We start from the raw sequence: 27082 nt of genomic DNA on the forward strand, positions 1-27082 counted from the left end.
CCCAGAGGAAGAGGAGAATCTGTTTCCCAGTTTCCACATTTTCTCTGAATTTGGAGTGGGACTGAGCCAGATTGATTCTGGGAAACCCTGAAACTTCTGGGATGGAAAAGTTGAGACGAAAGAGGGTGGAAGGGGAGGAGTCAATGACAAAAACAACACTTCTTTTCACTTCCTCTTTTGGACTCCAGAATTTGTCTGTTCTCTGGGGTGGAATCTGTCAAGCCTCCAGAGAAGTCTGTGCCTGCTGTGCTGGGCTGTCAGAGGCAACCTGCTTGCTCCAGGAGGTGATGGGGATCCCCTCATTCCTAGCCCTCCCTGCTGCCAGGAGTGACCGAGCTGCCTGCACATCCTGCCATCCTTTGGGCCACATGCTACTGTGGACGGCTCTGCTATTCCTCGGTGAGGCAGGGTCCCCAGGAGGGGCAGTGGAGCAGGGACAGAGGCAGGCATGCTTTTCTAACTCAGCTGCTGTCACCTCGGTTGGGGCTGAGCTTGGGCAAGGATGAGGGCTGGGGTGGGAAGCACGTCAGGAAAGTCAGGAGGGTGAAGGCAGGCTGATGAAAATCAGATTCTGACAACCTTGCTGGCCTTGCCAAATTATGAAATTGGCAGAGTTTATTTTTTTTTATTAACTTATTTATTTAGTTTTGGCTGAGTTGGATCTTTCTTGCTGCACACGGGCTTTCTCTAGTTGTGGAGAGCAGGGGCTACTCTTCGTTGTGGTGCGCGGGCTTCTCATTGCGGTAGCTTCTCTTATTGCAGAGAGTGGGCTCTAGGTGTGTGGGCTCAGTAGCTGTGGCACACGGGCTTAGTTGTTCCCCGGCATGTGGGATCTTCCCGGATCAGGGCTCGAACCCGTGTCCCCTGCATTGGCAGGTGGATCCTTAACCACTGCACCACCAGGGAAGCCCAGCAGAGTTCATTTTTTTTTAAGTCTTTTGCCCAATTTCACTGTGCACCGAGGTCCCTGGTGCTCTGCTACCCGCCAGAGCAGAGCCAGCTGCGAGCAAAGTCTAGTGACCTAGACTTGAAGGACTAATGAGTGGCCAAGGTGTTTACCTTCCTTAGAAATTGTGTTTCACTGGGACCATATCTTAGACGGGAGGGCTAATGCTGTCTTAGGCCAATAGGAGGTGGGGGGAAGCAATAAAACACATGGTTGGGGGCAGTGGCTGTTCTCTGTGCTCCTGAAACCACTTCAGGCAGCAGAAGCCTATTCTCTTTATGTGAAAGGAGATTCCCCTGGGCAAAAGCACAGGAGGGTGTGGGTTATCCAGGGGATGGGGATCAGAGAATACATAAGCCAGGCAACTCTAGAATCAGTTGTGGGACCAGAGGAATCGTGCATCCTCCTTGCACTGCAGACAGAAGTGAAGAAAAGACCAAGCACAGCAGAGCAAATTTACTAAAGTGTCACAATGGCAATTTAGTCTTTCTGAATATGGAGACAGTAGATTTATAGAGATACCAATCTGGCCCCTGTGTGGTAATTCCATTAACGCACAGCTGAACAAGTAAAGACATGGAAACCCAGGTGAACGTAATGCAGACAGAGACCATCAAGAGAGTTAAGGGGATTTGCAAGGAGGTGATTATTTATAATGATGAATCATCATATCTAAACACCAGGCTGATCTTTGCTTTCTCTTTTACAGCTCCTGTTGTTGGGAAACCTGGTAACTGCTCATCACATCCTCTCCCTCCCCCAGCTACCCTCTCTCTCTGGTCCCTGCACCCTGTCTGTCCTGTAATCCAGGACCGAGGTAGAGCCAGGAAAGAGTAATTGCTCCCACTAGATGCCCTGCCCCACCCCCTGCTATGTCCTCCCCTTTCCTTCCTCCCAGGGAAGCCGGGGACGCACAGCCATGGGACACAGGTGCCTCAGCCCTTATGCTTCTGTTACGGTGAGACCTCACAGATCCTGTCACAGAATATAACTGTCCTCTGTCTCAGTCGCCTTCCTCTTTCCAAACTAAATCACAAGCCCAGGCCATTTTAGTTTCAGTTGCGTACAAAATCACATGATCTGCTTATGTTATCCCCATAACATATCTGACACGTTAGTTCATTTGCTCTGCTGCTGTTGTATTTTCCTCACTTTATGTCTGCATTGGTAAATCTTTTACTCTTCATGTATCTGTAGGCTTCAGGGCCTGTTCCCCTGGACACAAATAGGAGATACCGCCAGTTCTGGTGGGATGAACACGGCTGGGCACTGCTTTCCCTGCACCACTAACCTCTCCACCTCCCAGGACTGGTAGTGGGATGGGGCTCTACATGGGCCACTGAACGCAGGGCTCCCTAGACTGGCCTGCCAGCCTTTCTCCTCTTTCTTATTCTTCTGAGGCCACAGAGACTCCTCTGTGCTTGGGTGTCAGGACAGGTCTATTCTAAAGGAGAAAGAATGGGGACTTCCCTGGTGGTCCAGTGGGAAAGAATCTGCCTTACAATGCTGGGGACGCAGGTTCGATCCCTGGTCAGGGAACTAAGCCCATTCCTCAACTGGAGCCCCTGGGCCACAAACTACAGAGCCTGCGCGTCACAACTAGAGAAGAGAAAACCCACACGCCATAACTAGAAAGAAGCCCGCGCACCATGAGGAAAGATCCCGCACCGCAACGAAGATCCCTCATGCCACAACTAAGACCCGACACAGCCAAAAAAAAATAAATAAATACAGCTTTTGTGTTGTTGATCTGACTCCTTCCATTCTTTTTTTTTTAATGTATTTATTTCTTTTTATTTAGAAATAAATACATCTTAAACAAAAAGAATGGAAGAAGTCAGAACAGAAACGTGGTGTCTGGCTGTCAGCCTGGCACCTCCACCAGATGTCCCCATTTGTCTTCTTCCAGCTGTGGAGAGAGTTTATCCACTAGTGTCCAAATGCCTCAGCTTACAGGGAAGGAAAGTGATTCCCCAAAGGATGTATGTGTAGTGTGTGTGTGTGTGTGTGTGTGTGTGTGCGTGTGCGTGTGTGTTCGCTTGCCCCCTCTCCCATTCCCCTACCTCTTGTCTTCTCCCCTGGGGAGGAGGCAAGCTCCCTGAGAGAATCTGGGTTCCTGGGGGCCCCTGTTTGGGCTGCACGAGTTGGAGGAACTGCCTTTGGTTGCACAAGAGTTCTGGGTTGGGTTCCTTTCTTGATGTCTCCAGCATGGCCACAGTTTTCCATCATCTGAGATTTGGGGTCTGCTTAGGCCCTTGGGGTCCCTTTCCTCATGCTGCCTTCTCTGCCCCTCAGCAGGTCTCCCGAAGGCTGTGGTGAGCATTCAGCCTGCGTGGATCAATGTGCTCAAGGAGGATTACGTGACGCTGATGTGTCAGGGGACCAGCTTGTATGAAGGCAACCTCACCCTGTGGTTCCATAATGGGAGCTTCATCCAGAGCCAGAACCAGTCCAGTTATAGCTTTAAGGCCAGCAGCAATGACAGCGGAGACTACAGGTGTCAGAGAGAGCAGACCAGCCTCAGCGACCCTGTGCATCTGTACGTGACTTCCGGTCAGTGGAGGAAGGCCTGGGAGAGTCTGGGAGAACAAGGATAGAAGACATCTGCTTACATGGCAGAGGTTTTTCGGAAAGGGGAATTGCCTGCTTACTGGGAAGCATGGCTGTGAGTTGTTTGAAGGGGTTTTTGTCCACTGATTTCCCTTTTCACGCACCCCATTGCTTAGTATGTGTGGTGAGGTGGAAGTTCCTAAGAGATTTCTCAGAATATGTTGGGCTCTGTTGTTTCGGTGCTGACTGGGCAAGAAGGGGACAAGGCCACTGACAGGCAGGTGGGTATGAGAGAAGCAGAAGGAAATCCCTAGTTCATAGAAATCCTTCCATTTTTATGGCAGAGTCAGATGCACAGACAGACCACAACTGAATCCTAGCCCTGGAAATTATAGCCACGTAAACATGATGATTTCATTTACCTTTGAGCTTTGGTTTCCTCATCAGCTCAGTGGAGATACTCTGCCTCCCCCATCAGGTCCCGGTGAGAATCAGCATTTCCCTGCCCCCCTGCCCTCTGTTCAACTTGAGGTGAAAGTTGTGTCTTAACCACCTTTTATATCCAGCCCCAGGCACGGGACAGGGCTTAATAAATGTTTGCTGAGCAGATCAATGATCCTCCAAAGCTCCTGGCAAGAAATACGTTCTCCATAGAGGAAAGCTGCAGTGTGATTATGATGAATATTGTCAGTGCTATTCTTCACTTAGTCCCCTTCCCTCACCCAATTCTCAAATTCTCCTCAAAGGTATCTAGGCCCGGTGGGCCTGCGGCTCCAGGCCTGCTATCTCTACCCTCTGTGCTCAGCAGGAAAAGACAGTCCTGGAGGGAAGTCCCAGAGGCCTGGCAGGGCCTCAACCTCAGTGCTCCTCCTCTCTAGGAGGGGGTGGAGGTGAGGGATCCCTCCCCCGAGACTGTGTAAGTTCCCACCCGACCAGCAGGCGCGTTGACAAGGAGCCCTGGCACATGAGGTGGACACCACCCTGAAGGACCCAGGTGAAGAGCTAGAAGGCCTGGAGCCAGAGCACCAGCCATGGGGACCCTGAACCACTGTCATGGAGACTAGAGTCAACAGAATGCCGACTGCACCAGTGGGAGTCCCGACTCAGGTGGTAGCGCTCGTTCCCAGACAGCTCAGTGCCACGGTATGAACAGCAGGCAGAGCAGGCCCTGCAGGGGCAGCTCTGTGGGCCTCAGTATCTCCAGCAGTTCGTGTCCAGCAGCAGCTCAGCAGGCCCGGCTGCATAGCCTGGCTGCTATCTAGCAGCCACACGGCAGGCCAGCTCCCCCAAACACCAGCGCAGCGAGCAGCTGAGCACCACCCAGGCCTCAGTCAATCTGGCCACAGCATCAGCCTCCCAGCTCACCAGCCAATCCCGGAGTGAACCCTCCCAGCGTTACCACTGTGACCCAATCTGTGCTACTGGGGAACACCACCTCCTCCCCCTCAACCTGTCCCAGGCCCAGATGTATCCAAGACCACAGCTGGGAAACCTATTCCAGGTAAACCAGACCTTGGCCCAGCATGTGCCTCTAGCTTCTCAACTCATCCTGATGCCTATTAGGGCAGTGGCAGTAGTCCAGCAGGAGGGGCTGTCTGCTCAGGCTGCTGGAGGCCATGTAGATGCAGTTTAGGTAGAGAACTTGGCACTGAGGAGCAACAGGCTTAGCCCAAAGCTCCACCCAGAAAGCTATTCCCCTGTTTAGCCTCCCCCAGGCCTCTAGCCAGGCCCTAGCTGTGGCTCAGGTTCCCTGTAGGGCCTCAGGCCAGTTCTTTAGCCTTAGTCCAGCTGGTGGGGGCAGTGGGAAGAGCAGGCAGAAGTGGCCACCCACCTGGGCCTTTGGGTCAGTGGCCCTCCTCAGGAATAGGTGGTGCTTGGAGCCATCCCAGGAGAGGCACAGGAGTGGTGGAGCCCTTGCCTGCATCCCAAACATGGACCCTGCTGCAGCTCCTCTGCCATCACCCATGCTAAGATCCAGGGCAAGTGCCACAGGGGTCAAGAGGACTCTAGCTGGGGTTCAGAGAATTCCAGTCACGGTAAAGAACTCTCTCCAATGTCCCTGGGCCTTTATCGGTGAGAGCTGGACATGGGGCATGTGACCCAGGAACCTCCATACAGCTGTGCCTCCACCAGCACTCATGGCATCAACCCTGTGTTCCTGTCCAGTAATCTTAGCCACTGGAGTGCAGAGGAGTTGTATGAGTTTATTGCTTCTCTACAAGGCTTCCAGGAGATTGCAGAGGAGTTTCCCAGGAGATGGATGGAAAGGCCCTTTTCTGACTTAAAGAACACCTCGTGAGTGCCGTGACCATGAAGCTGGGCCCTGCCCTCAAGATCTGCACCAAGAAATTGTCCTCGAGGAGACCTAAGGTGGCCCTCGTGCACAAACCAGCCTAAGGCTGACACTTCCACTGTCCAGGTTACAACCTGGTACCAGTAGAGACTTTGCTGAGAAGAAAGTGCTGTTCCAATGATGTGCACCTTCAGTAGAGGGGATTACCCAGACAGGGAGGAGAACTGCAAGAATTGGTTGCTGGCGCTACATGGAAGCAGCTTTGACATTTTCTCCGGGTTCTACTTCATTAAAAAAAATCTTCACGTGCTTCCCTGGTGGCGCAGCGGTTGAGAGTCCGCCTGCCGATGCAGGGGACACAGGTTCGTGCCCCGGTCCGGGAGGATCCCACATGCTGCAGAGTGGCCGGGCCTGTGAGCCATGGCCACTGAGCCTGCACGTCCGGAGCCTGTGCTGCGCAGAGGGAGAGGCCACAACAGTGAGAGGCCCGCGTACCGCCAAAAAAAAAAAAAAAAAAAAAACTTCACAATTCTCAGCATTCCCACCTACCCCAATCCAACCTTTATAAGAGAGGCAGTCTAGGGAACCAGGACTGCTCACCTAATCCTGGAGTGGAATGTCTAGCCAGGGCCCGAGTTCCTCAAGAGGAGGGATACACAGGATGGTATGGGAGGAAATGGGTGGAACGCAGGGGTGCCTCCCCAGTGGGAGAGGTGGGGTTTTCCAGCTTGTGTGACCCAAGTAGCAAGATGTGGTGCTCCCCACCTTCCCTGTGGATTGTCCCACTGTAGCCGTGGCCCAGAGTTTTCTCTTTGTTGTCACTCCGACCCTCAGTATTGAGCATTTTCACCTGCACTTGCGGCAGGCTCAGCAGCCAGTGTAGAGACTGTTTTGGCATCATTCCGATCTGCTGAAGGGGCTGAGCGTGGTTGAGTAGCACACGTATGGCTGTTGTCATTTCTTTCTCATGTCCCGACTCCCTTCCAACATATCTGTTGTTTTCTACCCTTTCTTTCCAATTCCAACTCTACTCTGTCCTATAGCTTTAGGAAAAAGGAGTGTGTGGGCTGAGGTCAGATTATAAGTACCCACCTTAGCCTCTATTCCCTATACGACAAAGAAAGTAAATATCTTTTTCCTCAGTAAAAGGATGAAAATCGGGGGAAAAAAGTACACAGCAGGCTAATGGCCCACGCGTGTCACTGCTGCCAAAGTCCCTGCTGAAGTGAAATGCCATATTTACTAACATGCACCAAATAAGCTAACATTTGTTAGATGTCCGTGACTTTCCCCAAAGACACTTGACTCTGCTGTGTTCCCCCCACATGTTGTCTCCTATGTCAGACTGGGTCCTTCCCTCCCTCCCTCCCTCAGGGAAGGGACTGTACTCCTGGGTCTCCTGTATCCCTCCTGCAGAAAGAAGCCTGTCGGGCAGGACAGGAACAGGAAGACAAGCATATGCTGAGCACCTACTGTGTGCCAGGAACTACTGTAGATAGCTAATGGTATTATTGTGACTCTTTTCACGTACAAGGAAACGGAGGCCCAGAAGAGTTAAACTATTTGCCCAAGATCACAGAGCTCATACATGATGGAGCTAGAATTACAGAGCAGGGGTGTCTGATTCCAAACTTAAGCTCTTCCCTCCACACACAGTGGCCCACCAGTAAGGATGGTCTGGGTCTCGGATTTGAGTGAAGACCTCCTGGGTCCTGGGGTCCCTTTGTGTCTTTCAGACTGGCTGCTGCTCCAGACCCCTAGCTTCGTGTTCCAGGAAGGGGAGCCCATCGTGCTGAGGTGCCACAGCTGGAGAAACAGTTCTCTGAATAAGGTCATATTCTTCCAGAATGGAAAATCCAAGACGTTTTCCCATCTGCGTTCCAACTTCTGTATCCCACGAGCAAACCTCAGTCACAGTGGCGAGTACCACTGCACGGGATTTATCGGGCAGACGGTGTACTCATCACAGCCTGTGACCATCACTGTCCAAGGTGGGAACCAATGCTGTTCAAGGAGCTTTACACCTCGGAAGGATAGGTAGTTAGAGGATTACTGATCTTTTTTGTACTTCAGAACCTTTGTTCTCACGAGCATGCCTGTTTAACATCAACAGGAAATTCTAGCTTGACCTAATTGCTGTGTGAATTTGCAGCTCTGTTCCAGCTCATTTCTCAGGGATTATAGAAATGGGTGTCCTTCATTTGGAGTTTTAACTCTTAGGGGACAGAAGCCACCTTTTCATCCTCCATATCCATCCACCAGACATTGCCGCTCTCCCTCTTTTCCACCTTATTCAAACCACTTTATCATATGTCCCTGTAGGTGTCTTATGCTTGCTTGTGTCTCCCTACTGAACCTCTCAGCCTAGGCTCAAATCTTAGCTCAGAGTGGCCACGTTGGCATGAGAATCTCTCTCTACATACAAAGAAAGAGGCTTCTGCCTGTTCTTGAGAAATTGTACATTGTGGGACCCATATCATACCCTTTCAGACAGCATCACAAGCTATTTATGCCAGACTAATGGTGGTTAGTGAATACCCAGTCCTGGGCTCGGAGGAGGTGGTGAGTGAAGATGTGCTGATGTGGTCTGTGGATTCCTTAGTTCAATGTTTCCCAAAGGCTGTTCCCCAATCACATAACTCCTTGAGAGGGCTTTCAGAATGAAGGGTTCTGTGATCAAATTCATGCAGAACACACTACATACTCTGTTCCTCTCCTTTTATATTCATAATTCAGAGTAAAGGCTTCAAGAAGTCCTGTCTTAAAGGAAACTTTTAAACTAAGTTTCATAATGCATTTGCTAAACCCAGGTAACCACAAAACCTTTTTTCTTTATAACTCTATTAATGTCCTTCAGAACAGATGTGTTTGAGGTCATCCTTTGGAAATGCTGATCCAGTGCTTTATTTGGAAAGGCAGAGAGATGAAGGATAGATCCTCTGAAGCCTTCCGGGGTTAGCTGTCTGCCCTTGGCTTTCGCCTCAGTCTTTGGCTTGGGTGACTTCAAGGCTCCTCACTGGGGACCTGAACGTTTATTCCAAATTTCTGTCTTAACAGCTGTCATTTTTCCCATCCCTCTGCCTCTCCTATTAGGTCCGGCAATTCTATTCATCTCTCCACCTTGGTATCAAATCACTTTCTGCCTGGTGATGGCGCTCCTTTTTGCAGTGGATACAGAGCTGTATTTTTCTGTGCAGAGAGACCTTCAAAGCTCAGCGGGAGACTGGAAGAACTGCAAAGTCAGATGGAGTCAAGGCCCTCAGGATGAATGACCCCTCATCCCACAGCGTAAGAGCAGTGGCAGCAGCATCTCTTCAGGCCATAACTTTCCTCTTCCCCTGGCCCCACCTTGACAGCAACGTGGGCTAAGGAGCCTCCAGGGAAAGAAAAGGCCTGTGATCTCCAGAGCTAAAATCCTAATAGGCCCTACCTTCACTGATTTCCCTAAGGCCAAGGCACAGTCACAGCCCACCCAGCTCTACAAGGACTCAGAGCAAATGTGTTTTCACAGATCCTTGACAGAGGTTCCTCAAATATATGAAATCTCAGGAAATCCTGCTTCTACTTTCAAAATAAATCCAACAATCCGACCACTTCTCAGTACTCTACTACCAGCATCTGGTCCAAGCCACCATCATCTCCTTTGAATTACTGCAGCAGCCTCCTGACTCCTCTCCCTGCACTCACCCATGACACCTGACAGTCCATTCTCACCATAACAGTCAATGTGTGTTGTATCTGTCACGTCTTTTCTTGAAGCCATGCAATAGCTTCCCTCTTGCATTTAAAGTAACAGCTAAAGCCTTTGTAATGTTCTACAAGGCACTACATTATCTTGTTCCTCAGTGCTTCTCTAGCCTCATCTACTGCTCTCCCTTTGCTTCCTTGAACTCTTCAATTATACTTCTGCTACAGGTTTATATGTTATTTACTGTTTCTGAAATGTTCATTCTTACAGATATCTACATCATGCTTCATCATGGTCTTTACTCAAATATCATGTTATCAGTGAGGTCTCCTTGATCATTCGGTATAACCCCACTCCTCCACCATCTCCTAATCCCGCTCTCCTTTATTTTCCCCATTGTACTCATCACCAACTGGAGTACCATATGTTCACTTGTTTAATTGTTTACTGCTGTATTTTCCCCCTATTGTATGTATCACCAACTGACTACCCCCTCTCCCATTAAAATATGCTCCAGGAGAGCAGGGCCTTTGTCTGTTTTGTTCACTACCATATACTTAGAGTCAAGGTCAATGTCTGGCACTTGATAAAGCACTCAATACATATTTGTGGAATGAGTAAATTCTTTAGCATTTGAAATTAGAGACATTTTTAGGTACATCTACTCCATCTTCCCAGAAGCAGAGGTCCAATTCAATACTATTGAACACCCTATTAGATACTACCCAATACATACCACTAGTACATGCATTTCAGCTTTGAATATATTTGCCTAAACTCAGTATTATTTACTTTCACCCATCACATCTTTTAAAGTAGTATATCAGTTGGACCTACTCTCCTTTAATTGAATTGACTTCCTAAGCCTGTAGAGTAGTATTGTGAAAAGCATACAGAAAAGAGAGCCAAACAACCTGGATTTGTGTTTCATTTCTACATTTGCTAGCTGGTTTGTCTTGAAGAATTCATTCAACTATTTTCTGAATTAGATTCTTCTTCTGTAAAATGGTAATATCTTTATCTCCCTCCCCAGGGATATCGTGTGAGGTTAAAGTGTAACAACATATATGGAAGCATAATGTCTTTGGAACATAATAGGCGTTTAATAAATGCTCATGGAACCTGATGTCTTTGGAGCACACTATTTGGCTGGCATTTTCCCCTTAAATAGATAAGATTGCTTTTACTATAGTAACTGAAAAAAAAGGTAAGAAGGTCTAAGGTGGAGTGGGGGTGGACTAGAAGGTAGAACTGAGTGAGTTATATTTTTGTGGCTAGTCACATCAGAAAAAAAAAATGGGGATAATCCCATTTGACCAGCTGTAGCCAGTATATTAAGCTCATATGCTGTAAAAATACAATCTCAGTGGCATAAAACATCAAAGGTTTATTTCTCATTCATTTTCTGCTTCCAGTCTTCCTGAAAGACTCCCCAGGAAGCTGTCTTTCATGGGATGGCTCAGGTTTATACTTCCATTTCAACACCAGCTACCACACATTGCCAAGGAAGACAAAGAGAACAGCAGTGAGGATGGTAATTAAATGCCCTCTGCCCAGTAGTAACATATCACACATACCTACATTTCATTGATCAAAGCAAGTCATATGACCTGATCTCAAGAGGCATGGAATTGCAATCCCTTTCTGAGGCTAGAAGGAGGAGAATCATAAACATTGGTGAGCATCATCAATGTCTGTCACACTAACATTTCTTACTGTACCACTGTGAGGGGTAAAAATGAATAAAGTATATATGGCGCTATCTCATAGACACAGCGGATCACTCCTCTTTTTCTTATTAACAGAAGCAGGATTTATTTGGGTATAGAGCAGGTACATAGTTTAGGGGAAACAGGAATCCCCTTTTGCTCCTGGATGAAATCAGAGATTTTTAAAGCTAGAAAGTGTCAGAAATGATGAAATTCAATCTTGTCATCTTAAAATTGAGAAAGGTATAGCCCAGATGGTTGAAATGACTTGTTCAAGGATGTACAGATAGTTGGTATCACAGATCTTTATATATGGCGGATCCTACTATACATTTTGTTCTACAACTTGCTTTTTGTGCTCAGTTTTGGGTCAAGAGCATCCCTCCACAATGACCTTTTTTTTTTTTTTTTTTTTTTGCGGTACGTGGGCCTCTCACTGTTGTGGCCTCTCCCGTTGCAGAGCACAGGCTCCGGACGCGCAGGCTCAGCGACCATGGCTCACCGGCCCAGCTACTCCGCGCCATGTGGGATCTTACCGCACCGGAGCACGAACCCGTGTCTGCTGCATCGGCAGGCAGACTCTCAACCACTGCGCCACCATGGAAGCCCCACAATGGCCTTTTAAGTCATCACTTGAATGTCTCTTCTACTTTTAAAAAAAATAAATTTATTTATTTATTTTGGCCTCATTGGGTCTTCGTTGCTGCGCGCGGGCTTTCTCTAGTTGCGGTGAGCACGTGCTACTCTTCGTCGTGGTGCGTGGGCTTCTCATTGCAGTGGCTTCTCTTGTTGGAGAGCTCAGGCTGTAGGCGCACAGGCTTAGTTGCTCCGTGGCATGTAAGATCTTCGTGGACCAGGAATCAAACCCGTGTGCCCTGCATTTGCAGGCAGATTCTCAACCACTGCGCCACCAGGGAAATCCCTGTTCTACTTTTAAAGACACTCAATCTAAGTTACTAAACATAAGTGGATATGTTTAAGTGTATGTTTAAAATTTGCATTGCATAATAAGCTTCTCTATTATGAATTAAAAAATAAAGTGAATGACATTGGAAGCATGCCTGTGTGATGCTGTGTCTAGGTACAGAGGTGCTTGCTTTAGGGCTATACCTGGAGCTCTTGGGGGTAGATGTGCAGGTGGGGTTTTGAGGCTGCTGAGGGCTGGGAGAGAAGGTCGGAGTAGCTTGACAAGGCAGCCCCTGAACAGTCCAGGGCACAGACCCCAGGCCAGGCCACCTTTTCCTTTCTGAAGTGAGCACCCTTTTCTTGCAGGCTCTTGCCTAAAATGTCCTAACTTTGACACGCAGGCCTGGGCAGCCTAAACACCGAAAGTGAATGAATTTAAAGCTGACAGCTTCTCTCCCTCCTGGGTTATAAAACAGGTTGATATGATTTTCCACCATGGAAGCCACTCATTGCATATGTCTTCAAACATTCCCTTTTTTCCAGTCCAGAAATGGGACTGACATCTGCATCCTGACTCCCTCCTCCCTCTTCAAAGGCCGTGAAGCATTCCATAGAGTTCTGAGCCATCTGAGGAGAAAAGACCCATTTACAGAGCAAAGGTTTTTAGTTCCTCTTTTTAAAAATTAGGAGTTGCCTTTGAATCGGGTGAATAATAATATATTACATAATAGTTGAAGCTACTAGAGTTTAACATTAGAATGTATCATGTTCCCCTGGGTACTGTGCTCTTAGTATAGTGGTGACTATCCCTGTCTGTCATGCAGGAAACCAGAGTTCCTTCCCCCATGGGGAGGTTATAGAGAACATTTGCTTCTCTTTCCTCCATTTCCATCCTCATGTCTCCAAAAAGTCTCCTTCTTTTGGCTTTTTGGGAGTCCACGCCAAATAGAAACACCAAAAAATTCAAATGGGATATTCTGGATTAAGGAAAGTGAGACATAGCAAAGACTCACTTTGCAAGGCCATAGCACTGATGGGAACAAATGTGGCTTTACTGACCAGTGAACTCATATCCTCCCCTGGCCTTCAGGGCATAGGATGGACTGCAGCCTCCAGGAATTTACTCCCCACGTCCGTCCTGGGCTCTGGCTGGGAACCCGTCCAGGCCTCAGAGAAAAACGCACACTGTGCCTTTCCAACCGGCCCCTTGGGACGATGCTCCTTGGAGACACTGGCCCAGGGAGGAGGCTCAACCACAGGAGGGACATTTTCACCACAGTTCATCCATCCACATGCTCCTTCCTCCTGTGCTGTGTTCTTTCCAGGGCTGGGTGGAGAGGTCACGCCTGGGTCCCCAAGCCACAACACCAGGTTCCGGCTCCTCTCAGGAATGCGACTTGGTAAAGGAACAAAAACCAAACGAACCCAGCCTTCAACTAACTGGTTTTGTTTATTTCAGTGTCACAAATCCTAGAATAGAAAAAGTCTTAACATATACACACTACTATATGTAAAATAGATAACTAATAAGGACCTAGGTAACTCTTCTCAGTACTCTGTAAATGACCTATATGGGAAAAGAATCTAAAAAAAGATTGGATATATGTATAAGTGATTCACTTTGCTGTACAGCGGAAACTAATACAACATTTTAAATCAACTGTACTCCAATACAAATTTTTTAAAATTAGAATAGCCTGGAAGAAAGAAATACACTGCATTGGCCGGGAATCGAACCCGGGCCTCCCGCGTGGCAGGCGAGAATTCTACCACTGAACCACCAATGCCCCTAGCGGTGACGCAGCTCAGAGTACCATCTTTTAAAGTCGTCTCTGGCCCTAGTTTCACTCCAGAACAGAAATCGGGCCACGCCTCTTAGCCACAATTTCGAAAACACTGCCTTTAGGTTTCAAAACAAGAACAACATAATAATTAAGCCTTAATCAAAAAAACTACTATTTAACCCCCTGCCTCGAGGCCATGGCTCTATTCGCATGGTGACATGCTTTCCGGCTCTTCTCGAGCCGCTGGACTCTGATCAGCCCTCTTGAACCACCCAGAGGAAGAACTGTTTTCTTGAGAAGTTTTTGCTTTACCTGAATTCTGCCCCAACCGCTCGCCCTTAGAACAAGCCGGAAGAAGCTGGAACTTTCTCTGCAGCTCTGAGTCTGACGCAGCTGGGGCCGCCCCTCCTTGCACGGCACCATCCGCCCGAACCTTCTCCCGGAGTCAGCCCGGCGCCTCCTGGGCTGTCAGCCGGAGCGGGGGGCCGGGCGTCTCTGGGCTCGCCGCGAAGGCGCTGGAAGGTTCGCGTCGGCGGGGGCGTGGGTATGGCGGGCCTCCGGCAACCGGATAAAAAGCTCGTGGAAGCGGAAGCGAGCAGATCCGAGCTGGGCAGGCAGGAGAGTCGCACCGCTGAGCGCACCTCCACGGCTGAGCCGCTCGAAGTTCCGCAGACTCCTTCATTTGAATCGGTATCACACTCGTCCCAGAAGTGCGAGAAGCCACAGCCATGTCCGCTGCAAGGGAAGTGGCCATAGGCATCGACCTGGGCACCACATACTCATGCGTGGGCATGTTCCAGCAAGGCCGGGTGGAGATCCTCGCCGACGACCAGGGCAACCGCACCACCCCCAGCTACTTGACTTTCACCGACACCGAGCGTCGGGTGGGCGATGCGGCCAAGACCCAGGCGGATCTGAACCCACACAACACAGTGTTCCACGCCAAGTGACTGATCGGGCGCAAGTTCGCAGACCCCACTGTGCAGTCGGACATGAAGCACTGGCCCTTCCAGGTGGTGAGCGAGGGCAGCAAGCCCAAGGTGCGCGTGTCCTACCGCGGGGAGGACAAGGCGTTCTACACCCCGAGGAGATCTCGTCCATGGTGCGGAGCAAGATGGAGACAGCGGAGGCGTACCTGGGCCAGCCCCTGAGGCACGCTGTAATCACGGTGCCCTCCTACTTCAGCGACTCCCAGCGTCAGGCCACCAAGGACGCGGGTGCCATCGCGGGGCTCAACACGCTGAGGATCATCAACCAGCCCACGGCGGCTGTCACGGCCTATGGCCTGGACCGGCAGGCCGCCGGACAGCGCAACGTGCTCATTTTCGACTTGGGTGGGGGCACCTTCCACGTCGGTCCTCACTATCGAGGCCGGTGTCTTTGAGGTGAAGGCCACGGCTGGAGACACTCATCTGGGTGGAGAGGACTTCGACAACCGGCTGGTGAACCACTTCGTGGAGGAGTTCCGGCGGAAGCACAGGAAGGACTTGAGCAGGAACAAGAGGGCCCTGCGCAGGCTCTGCACAGCCTCTGAGCGCGCCAAGCGCACCCTGCCCTCCAGCACCCAGGCCACTCTGGAGATCGATTCCCTGTTTGAGGGCGTAGACTTCTACACTTCCATCACTCGAGCCTGCTTTGAAGAACTGTGCTCGGACCTCTTCTGCAGCACCCTGGAGCCGCTGGAGAAGGCCCTAAGGGGTGCCAAACTGCACAAGGCCCAGATCCCTGACACTGTCCTAGTGGGTGGCTCTACCCGCATCCCCAAGGTACAAAAATTCCTGCAGGACTTCTTCAATGGCAGGGAGCTGAACAAGAGCCTCGACCCGTATGAGGCTGTGGCTTATGGGGCTGCTGTGCAGGCAGCAGTGTTGATGGGAGACAAGTGTGAGAAGGTGCAGGATCTCCTGCTGCTGGATGTGGTTCCCCTGTCCCTGGGGCTGGAGACAGCTGGTGGGGTGACGACTCCGCTGATCCAGAGGAATGCCACCATCCCGACCAAGCAGACCCAGACTTTTCACTACCTATTCAGACAACCATCCTGGGGTCCTGATCCAGGTGTATGAGGGTGAGAGGGCCATGACTAGGGACAACAACCGGCTGGGATGCTTTGAGCTCAGGGGCATCCCTCCTGCCCCACGTGGAGTCCCCCAGATCGAGGTGACTTCTGACATTGATGCCGGTGGCATCCTGAGTGTGACAGCCACTGACAGGAGCACAGGCAAAGCTAACAAGATCACCATCACCAATGACAAGGGCCAGCTGAGCAAGGAGGAAGTGGGGAAGATGGCTTGTGAGGCTGAACAGTACAAGGATGTTCAGGATGAGGATGAGGCCCAGAGGGACAGGGTGGCTGCCAAAAACTCTCTGGAGGCCTATGTCTTCCATGTGAAGAGCTCTTTGCAAGAGGAGAGACTTAGAGACAAGATTCCTGAAGAGGACAGGTGCGAAGTACAAGACAAGTGTCAGGAAGTCCTTGCTTGGCTGGAGCACAACCGGTTGGCAGAGAAAGAGGAATATGTGCATCAGAAGGGGGAGCTGGAGCATATCTGTCACCCCGTCTTCTCCAGGCTCTACAGGGGGCCTGGTGTCCCTGGCGGTAGCAGTTGTGGATCTCAAGCCCGACAGGGAACCCCCAGTACTGGCCCTGTCATTGAGGAAGTCGATTAAATGGCCCCTCCTGGCAAGGCAGCTGTGACTGTAAGGGCTGGGCTTGTGGACTTCCTAGACTGTCTACTATGATCCTGCCTATCTTGAGGGGTGGGAGTGGAGGAGGACCTTGCCCCCAAACAGGGAGTTTTATTGGTCAGTATGTTTTATAACTGAGGTATTTGCCAGTTGACTTTTAAAAAATCTTCTTCTCCTACTTCAGACAAGCAGAAGTAATCATTATGAACATTTGTGTGGCACTTTATCACTGCTTTTATCTACATTTAATGTATTTTGTTACTTGCATGTATGGATTTTGTTATGTGAAATAAAAGAGCTAAATAAACTTTTAAAGTTTCTTCTTAGTTTTCATTCTATCCAATTAAGTAGATGAAGGGGCAGGGCTATCAGAAGCAGAAAATGTTGGGGTGGGTGCTGAAGGAGGGATGGGAAGAAAATTCATGAGGCTGTGTGCATGCTTTCTATAAGGGAAAACAAGATAAGAGGAAGAGTCTGAGGAAGGCGCATTGAGATAGTATTGAAATGAGGTCAGACAGGAGAGAATTGTGACACTGTGTTAAAAGAGGGAGGGAGGTGGAGCTGGAAAAGCAGAGAATGAAGAGAAACGTAAGCCCTAGCAAGACCCTAAAATAAAAATTCTGTATTAGGAGCCCAGTTTAGTTTGTCAGTCTGTGTGTCCTAACACACTGCCAAAGAGTTTATATGTTAATTATCTGCCTCTAATAATGTGACCTTATTCATTGTTCATTAGAGGGCAGACCCCAAGTCTTGGACTCTGGGGAATATGTTAGACTGAGAGGGTAAGTCTAGTGGTGTAATTAAAGTTATTATTATCTTATCTATGTGAGAGAAGTAGCATGGCCCCATCTGCTTTCTCCTGATGAGCCCTAGGATGATGATGATGATGACAATGGTAATTGTGTAGCCAAATGGCTATATTGGAACCAGAAGGCTTAGGTTTTCAGTGCTGTTACTTTATCTACTCCGCAAGTTAAACTCTCTGAGCTTCAGTTTTCCCTTCTATGTAATGGGGATGATGATGAAATAGTACCTCAGAATTGTTATAAAGGTACAATTAACTAAATAGGTGAGGAGTGAAGAAGAATGTTAGGCGTATAGTATATGAGCAACAAATATTAGCTATCACTACTTATTATTAATTGATTGTCACCTATGTACCAGGTACTTGATTATACAATGTAATCATCACAGCAACATCACCTTTTGAAAGTGAGGATCTGGAGGTTAAAAGACATTAAACGATTACTCAAGGGCCATAGCTATTAAGTCGGGGAAGGGGGGTGGTGGGGAGAGTTGGAATTAAGAGCCCTGTCCTACCTGATTCTAGAGCCCATACATTGTCACCTCACAAACAGGCCGTAACTCCACTTATTACCAGATCTTCACCCAGATGTTGTGAAATTGTACATATTATTCCTTTAGAACACAGTTGGATGCTGAGCCCTGAGAGAAAAAGTATACTTTATTGTATACTTACATTATCCATTAAGTGAATATGTGTTTTTTATAGCAAGTGACTAAACCTGGGAAATATCCTAAGGCTCAACTCTATTGCCAGTTAAATTACATATAAGAGAAGGATAAATTTGTGTAAGTTACTTCCCAATCAGCCCAATCCACACTGTACCTCTCCCACGTGCAAAGAGAGATTTATTTTTATCTCAGAAAAGAAGGCAGCCTTGGTTAGAGCAATGGTACGTTATATTTAGCTAAGGGTGATTTCTTGCAGGTGGAGAGGTTGCAGTAACAACCCATTTGTCCCCTGGTTGTCATTTCACATTTTTAAGTGCTTTTTCCTGCGCCTGGCCTAAGTCCTATGCCAGCTGGCTTCCCGTTGAAGGACCCTGCAAAAAAGAGATGATGTCACATACACATTCTGTATTATACTTTCCCTTTCCTGAATTTCCTTCCAGCTTCCAACATTGACCATCCCAAACTGTCTGTAACTTCTCAAGCAGAATGATGGCACCTACAGGGTTTAGACTGTTTCCTAGCATTTCAACAATCTCTCTCTCTCTCTCTCTCTCTCTCTCTCTCTCGTTAAAAACACACACAGTATATAAGAAGGAGAATTTCATTGTGCTTAGTTGTCAGTATATAAGAAGGAGAATTTCATTGTGCTTAGTTGTCAAAACACTTCAGATCTTCTCATTTGGATGGTATCTATTTTTCTACAGAGGGATTTAAACAAACTAACCACTTCATCTACTCTTAAATGATTGTGGATGCTTTAGATTCTTTGGGGATTGTTTCCTGTTAATAGGCATCTAAATGTCATTGTACTGTGTGTGTGTATATATATATATATATATATATATATATATATATATAGTCTTAGTTCGATTACTGTAATCACAGCTATGCGTGATTACAATAAAAATATTAGAACAAATTAAATATTTGTTCCCCAAAATATCAGAACAAATTAAATCAAAATATATGCCCATTATTAAAAAATCATATCTTGCTACAATCCTTCTAATGAAAAACAAGCAGTCTTGGGAATTCCCTGGTAGTCCAGTTGTTAGGATTCTGTGCTTTCACTGCCATGGCAGGGGTTCAATCCTTGGTACGGGAACCAAGATCCCACAAGCCTCATGGGGTGGCCAAACAACAACAAGAACAAAAAAAACCCAGCAGTTTCTTGCCCCACACCCAAGTGCTACTCCTAACAGGCAACCACTTTCAAGTTTTTTTTTTTTAAGGCCTTTTTATTTTGCAATAATTTTAGACTGAGAGTTGTAAAGATACTACAGAAAGTCACTGTATATACTTCATCCAGCTTCCCCTAATGTTAAGGGGATTTCATATTTTTCCACTAATGTTCTTTTACTGTTTCAGAAGCCAATCCAGGTTAACTCGTTGCATTTTGTCATCATGTCTACCCTACAATCTGCAACAGTTTCTTAATCTTCTGATGTTTTTCAAGACCTTCACATTTTGAAGAGTACTGGTTAGGTATATTTGGTAGATTGTCCCTCAATTTGGGTTTGTCAGTTTTCTCATGATTACAGTGGGCTTTTGGGGAAGTATACCACAGGGAGAAGTGCCCATCTTATTGTATTATATCAGGAGGTATGTGATATCAATGTGACTTATAAATGTGGGGATCTTATAAAATGTAGATTCAGTAGGTCTGAGGTACAGCCTGAGATCTGTATTTCTAATAAGCTGCTAGGTCATCTCAATCCTCACAACAATTCTATCTCTACTACAAGCAAACTAAGGCTCAGAAAAGTCAAATACATTTCCCAAGGTCGCAGCCCAGTAAATAACAAAGAATGTAGTTTGTCTGGCGAGCTTTCATTAACCAACCTAAGGATCCTTCCATCCTCATGCTTATGGACCTCACACATTCAGCCTCTTCGGACTGACAGTTCTTCCCTCTTCCGGAAAGCACAAGATTTTTCTATAAATCAGCGTCTCCCAAATTAGAGAGTAGCTTGTTTGCGGTCTTCAAGAAAAAGTTCTTGAAACAACTCCATGAGTTTACCTTTGCTCTCTAATACTTTCCCCCGTTTGGTGTGTTGATTTCCTTTCCGGGTCTTTGAGGACCCAGCAAACGTGCTGAATTAGAATTGGTGGTGGGAGCTGGCCCGGCAAGATGCTGGGGAATCCGAGTCTCATCAAAGTTTGACACTGCAGTCTGAGCATGAAAAGACTCAGGTCAGTTACAGCAAGTTTAGGGATCTGGGTTGGGGGCTTTTCCTTGTTCAGGGAAGTCTTGTATCTACATGCAGTAAATAGGCACTGAGAAACCGGAGTCTAAAGGAAAGAAAAAAATTTTTTGTAATTAGGGATAGATCTAAATAGATTCAGTTTCATAGTCAAAGCGAAGCACAACCTTCCTGTGTAGATAGGCAGCATAGAAAGGTGTTTATTAATCAATACTCCTTTCTCCACGAATTCAATCCTACTTCTATGTTGGAAAAAAGTGAATAAAACATATATTTTGTCAGAAGTGGGATTCGAACCCACGCCTCCAGGGGAGACTGCGACCTGAACGCAGCGCCTTAGACCGCTCGGCCATCCTGACACGTGGAAAGAAGCGTTTCTATTCCCGTCTAAGATTGTCAAACACCGCGGTAGCATGATGTTGAACTATATCAATGCTGTTTGCTGTTTATTTAAATAAACTTAGAATTCTCCCTGGACTTCTTCGCAAAACAGGAAAAATAAAACTGCCTCCGACTCCTATCTCTTACTTCTTCATAATCCTAAACTGTAAAGATCCATTTCCCCAGTGTCCCTTCGAGCGCTCCTCTCGCTCCTTCTCTCGGGGGACCGAGCCACACCAGGGTGGACCCGCTTGCTGGCCGGTCTCCCTCGAACCCTCCGCCCCAAATCGCCGTTACCGAACCCAACACCCGGTAGATCCAGTGCTGGGGCGCGCCAAGCGGCGGAGCTGGGAGCGCGGACGACAGAAGGCGACGGGGGAGAAAATTCCCCGGGCCGAGCGAGGCATTGGCTTTCCCTCCGGGCTCCGCGTCTCCAGCCCTCCGGCTCCGGGCGCCGGGTGGTCTCTGCGTTCCCGGCCCCGCGTCGTTAGTTGGCGGGGCCGACTAAGAGGAGTAAGGACGGGTCTATCCTCACCGAGAAAAGGTTTTGTGTGCCTTGGGATCTCGGATATAAAGCAATACCAAAAGCCGTGACATCATGGCCAGTAGTATACTTATATACATAATTCAGAGGATGAAACGCGGCCGCGTTGGTGGTATAGTGGTGAGCATAGCTGCCTTCCAAGCAGTTGACCCGGGTTCGATTCCCGGCCAACGCAACTTATGTTTTCTCACCCTCAGCAAGTTCCTGAAAAGAGCGAGAAATAGGGCGTGCAATACATTTTTAAAGCTTGAGAGAAACTGGGAACTGAAACTAAGAACTGCAGCGAAACCTCCCTTTCTCCCCTGACCTCGTTATATACCCTGGGGGCCTCATTCTCTGCCCAGCAACATTTTGGAGGGATTAGATTCTAAAGGCATTCTTTCCTCTCTTACCTTCCCTCCTAACTTCCTTTTTTTTTTTTTTACATCTTTATTGGAGTATAATTGCTTCACAATGGTGTGTTAGTTTCTGCTTTATATCAAAGTGAGTCAGTTATACATATACATATGTTCCCATATCTCTTGCCTCTTGAGTCTCCCTCCCTCCCACCCTCCCTATCCCACCCCTCCAGGCGGTCACAAAGCACCGAGCTGATCTCCCTGTGCTATGCGGCTGCTTCCCACTAGCTATCTATTTTACGTTTGGTAGTGTATATATGTCCATGCCTCTCTCTCGCTTTGTCACAGCTTTACCCTTCCCGCTCCCCATATCCTCAAGTCCATTCTCTAGTAGGTCTGTGTCTTTATTCCTGTCTTTCCCCTAGGTTCTTCATGACATTTTTTTTTCTTAAATTCCATATATATGTGTTAGCATACGGTATTTGTCTTTTTCTGATTTACTTCACTCTGTATGACAGACTCTAGGTCTATCCACCTCATTACAAATAGCTCAATTTCGTTTCTTTTTATGGCTGAGTAATATTCCATTGTATATAAGTGCCACATCTTCTTTATCCATTCATCCGATGATGGACACTTAGGTTGTTTCCGTCTCTGGGCTATTGTAAATAGAGCTGCAATGAACATTTTGGTACATGATTCTTTTTGAATTATGGTTTTCTCAGGGTATATGCCCAGTAGTGGGATTGCTGGGTCATACGGTAGTTCTATTTGTAGTTTTTTAAGGAACCTCCATACTGTTCTCCATAGTGGCTGTACCAATTCACATTCCCACCAGCAGTGCAAGAGTGTTCCCTTTTCTCCACACCCTCTCCAGCATTTATTGTTTCTAGCCTTTTTGATAATGGCCATTCTGACCGGTGTGAGATGATATCTCATTGTAGTTTTGATTTGCATTTCTCTAATGATTAATGATGTTGAGCATTCTTTCATGTGTTTGTTGGGGACTGCCATCCTTTTTAAACTGCCAACTTGTGAGAAATCTTTGGTATCTTCTGGATTCTGCGATGTCTTGTCTGAAACTCAGCCTCGGAAGGGGGCCATGGATTTATATCTGCGAGACTCATACAGTAGCTACAAGCTCATGGGCACTTGAAACTGGCGGGTGCGTCTGAGGAACTGCATCTTTTCCCCCAAAATCTCCCAATTCATCACACCCCCACCCCCACCCCCCGCCGCTTTCCCCCCTTGGTGTCCATACGTTTGTGCTCTACATCTGTGTCTCAATTTCTGTCCTGCAAACCGGTTCATCTGTACCATTTTTCTAGGTTCCACATATATGCGTTAATATACGATATTTGTTTTTCTCTTTCTGACTTACTTCACTCTGTATGACAATCTCTAGATCCATCCACGTCTCTACAAATGACCCAATTTCGTTCACTTTATGGCTGAGTAATATTCCATTCTATATATGTACCACATCTCCTTTATCCACTCGTCTGTTGATGGGCATTTAGGTTGCTTCCATGACCTGGCTATTGTAAATAGTGCTGCAATGAACATTGGGGTGCATGTGTCTTTTTGAATTATGGTTTTCTCTGGGTATATGCCCAGTAGTGGGATTGCTGGATCATATGGTAATTCTAGTTTTAGTTTTTTAAGGAACCTCCATACTGTTCTCCATAGTGGCTGTATCAATTTACATTCCCACCAACAGTGCAGGAGGGTTCCCTTTTCTCCACACCCTCTCCAGCATTTGTTGCTTGTAGATTTTCTGATGATGCCCATTCTAACTGGTGTGAGGTGATACCTCATTGTAGCTTTGATTTGCATTTCTCTAAAGATGTTGAGCAGCTTTTCATGTGCTTCTTGGCCATCTGTATGTCTTCTTTGGAGAAATGTCTATTTAGGTCTTCTGCTCATTTTTGGATTGGGTTGTTTGTTTCTTTAATATTGAGCTGCATGAGCTGTTTATATATTTTGGAGATTAGTCCTTTGTCCATTGATTCGTTTGCAAATATTTTCTCCCATTTTGAGGGTTGTCTTTTCATATTGTTTATGGTTTCCTTTGCTGTGCAAAAGATTTTAAGTTTCATTAGGCTCCATTTGTTTATTTTTATTTCCATTACTCTAGGAGGTGAATCAAAAAAGATCTTGCTGTGATTTATGTCAAAGAGTGTTCTTCCTATGTCTTCCTCTAAGAGTTTTATAGTGTCCAGTCTTATATTTCGGTCTCTAATCCATTTTGAGTTTATGTTTTTGTATGGTGTTAGGGAGTGCTCTAATTTCATTCTTTTACATGTAGCTGTCCAGTTTTCCCAGCATCACTTATTGAAGAGACTGTCTTTTCTCCATTGCATATCCTTGCCTCCTTTGTCATATATTAGTTGACCACAGGTGCGTGGGTTTATCTCTGGGCTTTCTATCTTGTTCCATTGATCTATGATTCTTTTTTTGTGACAGTACCATATTGTCTTGATTACTGTAGCTTTGTAGTATAGTCTGAAGTCAGGGAGTCTGATTCCTCCAGCTCCGTTTTTTTCCCTCAAGATGCTTTTGCTATTCGGGGTCTTCTGTGTCTCCATACAAATTTTAAGATTTTTTGTTCTAGTTCTGTAAAAAATGCCATTGGTAATTTGATAGGGATTGCATTGACTCTGTAGATTGCTTTGGGTAGTATAGCCATTTTCACAATATTGATTCTTCTAATCCAAGAATGTGGTATATCTCTCCATCTGTTGGTATCATCTTTAATTTCTTTCATCAGTGTCTTATAGTTTTCTGCATACAGATCTTTTGTCTAGGTAGGTTTATCCCCAGGTATTTTATTCTTTTTGTTGCAATGGTAAATGGGAGTATTTTCTTAATTTCACTTTCAGATTTTTCATCATTAGTGTATAGGAATGCCAGAGATTTCTGTGCATTAATTTTGTATCCTGCAGCTTTACCAAATTCATTGACTAGCTCTGGTAGTTTTCTGGTGGCATCTTTCGGATTCTCTATGTATAGTATCATGTCATCTGCAAACAGTGACAGTTTTGCTTCTTCTTTTCCAATTTGTATTCCTTTTATTTCTTTTTCTTCTCTGATTGCCATGGCTAGGACTTTCAAAACTATGTTGAATAATAGTGGTGAGAGTGGACATCCTTTTCTTATTCCTGGTCTTAGAGGAAATGATTTCAGTTTTTCACCATTGAGAATGATGTTTGCTGTGGGTTTGTCATATATGGCCTTTATTTTGTTGAAGAGAGTTCCCCCTATGCCTACTTTCTGCAGGGTTTTTATAAATGGGTGTTGAATTTTGTCGAAAGCTTTCTCTGCATCAATTGAGATGATCATATGGTTTTCTCCTTCAGTTTGTTAATATGGTGTATCACATTGATTGATTTGCGTATATTGAAGAATGCTTGAATCCCTGGGATAAATCACACTTGATCATGGTGTATGATCCTTTTAATGTGTTGTTGGATTCTGTTTGCTAGTATTTTGTTGAGGATTTTTGCATCTATATTCATCAGTGATATTGGTCTGTAATTTTCTTTTTTTGTAGTATCTTTGTCTGGTTTTGGTATCAGGGTGATGGTGGCCTCATAGAATGAGTTTGGGAGTGTTCCTTCCTCTGCAATTTTTTGGAAGAGTTTGAGAAGGATGGGTGTTAGCTCTTCTCTAAATGTTTGATAGAATTCATCTGTGAAGCCATCTGAGCCTGCACTTTTGTTTGTTGGAAGATTTTAAATCACAGTTTCAATTTCATTACTTGTGATTGGTCTGTTCATATTTTCTATTTCTTCCTGGTTCAGTCTTGGGAGGTTATACCTTTCTATGAATTTTTCCATTTCTTCTAGGTTGTCCATTTTATTGGCATAGAGCTGCGTGTAGTAGTCTCTTAGGATGCTTTGTATTTCTGCAGTGTCTATTGTAACTTCTGCTTTTTCACTTCTAATTTTATTGATTTGAGTCCTCTCCCTCTTTTTCTTGATGAGTCTGGCTAATGGTTTATCAATTTTGTTTATCTTCTCAAAGAACCAGCTTTTAGTTTTATTGATCTTTGCTATTGTTTTCTTTGATTCTATTCCATTTATTTTTGCTCTGATCTTTATGATTTCTTTCCTTCTGCTAACTTTGGGTTTTGCTTGTTCTTCTTTCCCTAGTTCCTTTAGGTGTAACGTTAGATTGTTTATTTGAGAGTTTTCTTGTTTCTTGCGGTAGGCTTGTATAGCTATAACTTCCCTCTTAGAACCGCTTTTGCTGCATCCCATAGGTTTTGGATCGTCATGTTTTCATTGTCATTTGTCTCTAGGTATGTTTTGATTTCCTCAGTGATTGCTTGGTTATTTAGTAATGTACTGTTTAGACTCCATGTGTTTGGGTCTTTTCCTTTTTTTCCCTGTAATTGATTTCTAATCTCATAGCATTGTGGTCAGAAAAGATGCTTGATATGATTTCAGTTTTCTTAAATTTACTGAGCCTTGATTTGTGACCCCAGATGTGATCTATCCTGGAGAATGTTCCCATACACACTTGAGAAAAAAGTGTAATCTGCTGTTTTTGGATGGAATGTCCTATAAATATCAACTAAATCTATCTGGTCTATTGTGTCATTTAAAGCTTGTGTTTCCTTGTTAATTTTCTGTTTGGATGATCTGTCCATTGGCGTAAGTGAGGTGTTAAAGTCCCCCACTATTATTGTGTCACAGTCGATTTCCTCTTTTATAGCTGTTAGCAGTTGCCTTATGTATTGAGGTGCTCCTATGTTGGGTGCATATATATTTATAATTGTTATATCTTCTTCTTGGATTGATCCCTTGATCATTATGTAGTGTCCTTCCTAGTCTCTTGTAACATTCTTTATTTTAAAGTCTATTTTATCTGATATGAGTGTTGCTACTCCAGCTTTCTTCTGATTTCCATTTGCATGGAATATCTTTTTCCATCCCCTCACTTTCAGTCTTTATGTGTCCCTAGGTCTGAACTGAGTGTCTTGTAGACAGCATATATATGGATCTTGTTTTTGTATCCATTCAGCAAGCCTGTGTCTTTTGGCTGGAGCGTTTAATTCATTCACGTTTAAGGTAATTATCGATATGTATGTTCCTATGACCATTTTCTTAATCATTTCGGGTTTGCTTTTGTAGGTTCTTCTCTTCTCTTGTGTTTCCCACTTAGAGAAGTTCCTTTAACATTTGTTGTAGAGCTGGTTTGGTGGTGCTGAATTCTCTTAGCTTTTGCTTGTCTGTAAAGCTTCTGATTTCTCCATTGAATCTGAATGTGTATGTTCTTCCCTTTCATCACTTTAAGTATATCATGCCACTCCCTTCTGACTTGTAGAATTTCTGCTGAGAAATCAGCTCTTAACCTTATGGGAGTTCCCTTGTATGTCATTTGTCATTTTTCCCTTGCTGCACTCAATAATTTTTCTTTGTCTTTAATTGTTGCCAGTTTGATTACGATGTGTCTCGGTGTGTTTCTCCTTGGGTTTATCCTGTATGGGACTCTCTGTGCTTCCTGGACTTGGGTGGCTATTTCCTTTCCCATGTTAAGGAAGTTTTTGACTATAATCTCTTCAAGTATTTTC

General features: G+C 46.0%; 2 protein-coding genes and 3 non-coding genes across 5 annotated transcripts; 3 read left to right on the forward strand and 2 right to left on the reverse strand.

Moving 5' to 3' along the window:
- The first annotated feature begins 218 nt into the window (after positions 1-218).
- Positions 219-10429, forward strand: FCGR2A (Fc gamma receptor IIa). The gene is made up of 5 exons (XM_060033127.1): positions 219-399; positions 1656-1676; positions 3242-3499; positions 7526-7780; positions 8883-10429. The coding sequence occupies exons 1-5, from the start codon at positions 288-290 to the stop codon at positions 9059-9061; spliced, it is 825 nt and encodes a 274-aa protein (XP_059889110.1). The 5' UTR covers positions 219-287; the 3' UTR covers positions 9062-10429.
- A 3379-nt stretch (positions 10430-13808) lies between these two features.
- On the reverse strand, positions 13809-13879 carry TRNAG-GCC (transfer RNA glycine (anticodon GCC)). Its single transcript has one exon. It is a non-coding gene; the product is annotated as a tRNA-Gly (tRNA).
- Positions 13880-14329: 450 nt separating this feature from the next.
- Positions 14330-16863, forward strand: HSPA6 (heat shock protein family A (Hsp70) member 6). The gene is given in 4 exon segments (XM_060033081.2): positions 14330-14955; positions 14958-15223; positions 15225-15888; positions 15890-16863. Coding segments are annotated over 4 exon segments (1935 nt in total). The 5' UTR covers positions 14330-14604; the 3' UTR covers positions 16544-16863.
- A 3654-nt stretch (positions 16864-20517) lies between these two features.
- On the reverse strand, positions 20518-20600 carry TRNAL-CAG (transfer RNA leucine (anticodon CAG)). The gene has a single exon. It is a non-coding gene; the product is annotated as a tRNA-Leu (tRNA).
- Positions 20601-21269: 669 nt separating this feature from the next.
- On the forward strand, positions 21270-21341 carry TRNAG-UCC (transfer RNA glycine (anticodon UCC)). The gene has a single exon. It is a non-coding gene; the product is annotated as a tRNA-Gly (tRNA).
- The last annotated feature ends 5741 nt before the right edge of the window (positions 21342-27082 follow it).

The sequence above is a fragment of the Delphinus delphis genome, chromosome 1, assembly GCF_949987515.2.
Source record: "Delphinus delphis chromosome 1, mDelDel1.2, whole genome shotgun sequence".
In the NCBI taxonomy this organism is placed as follows: Eukaryota; Metazoa; Chordata; class Mammalia; order Artiodactyla; family Delphinidae; genus Delphinus; species Delphinus delphis.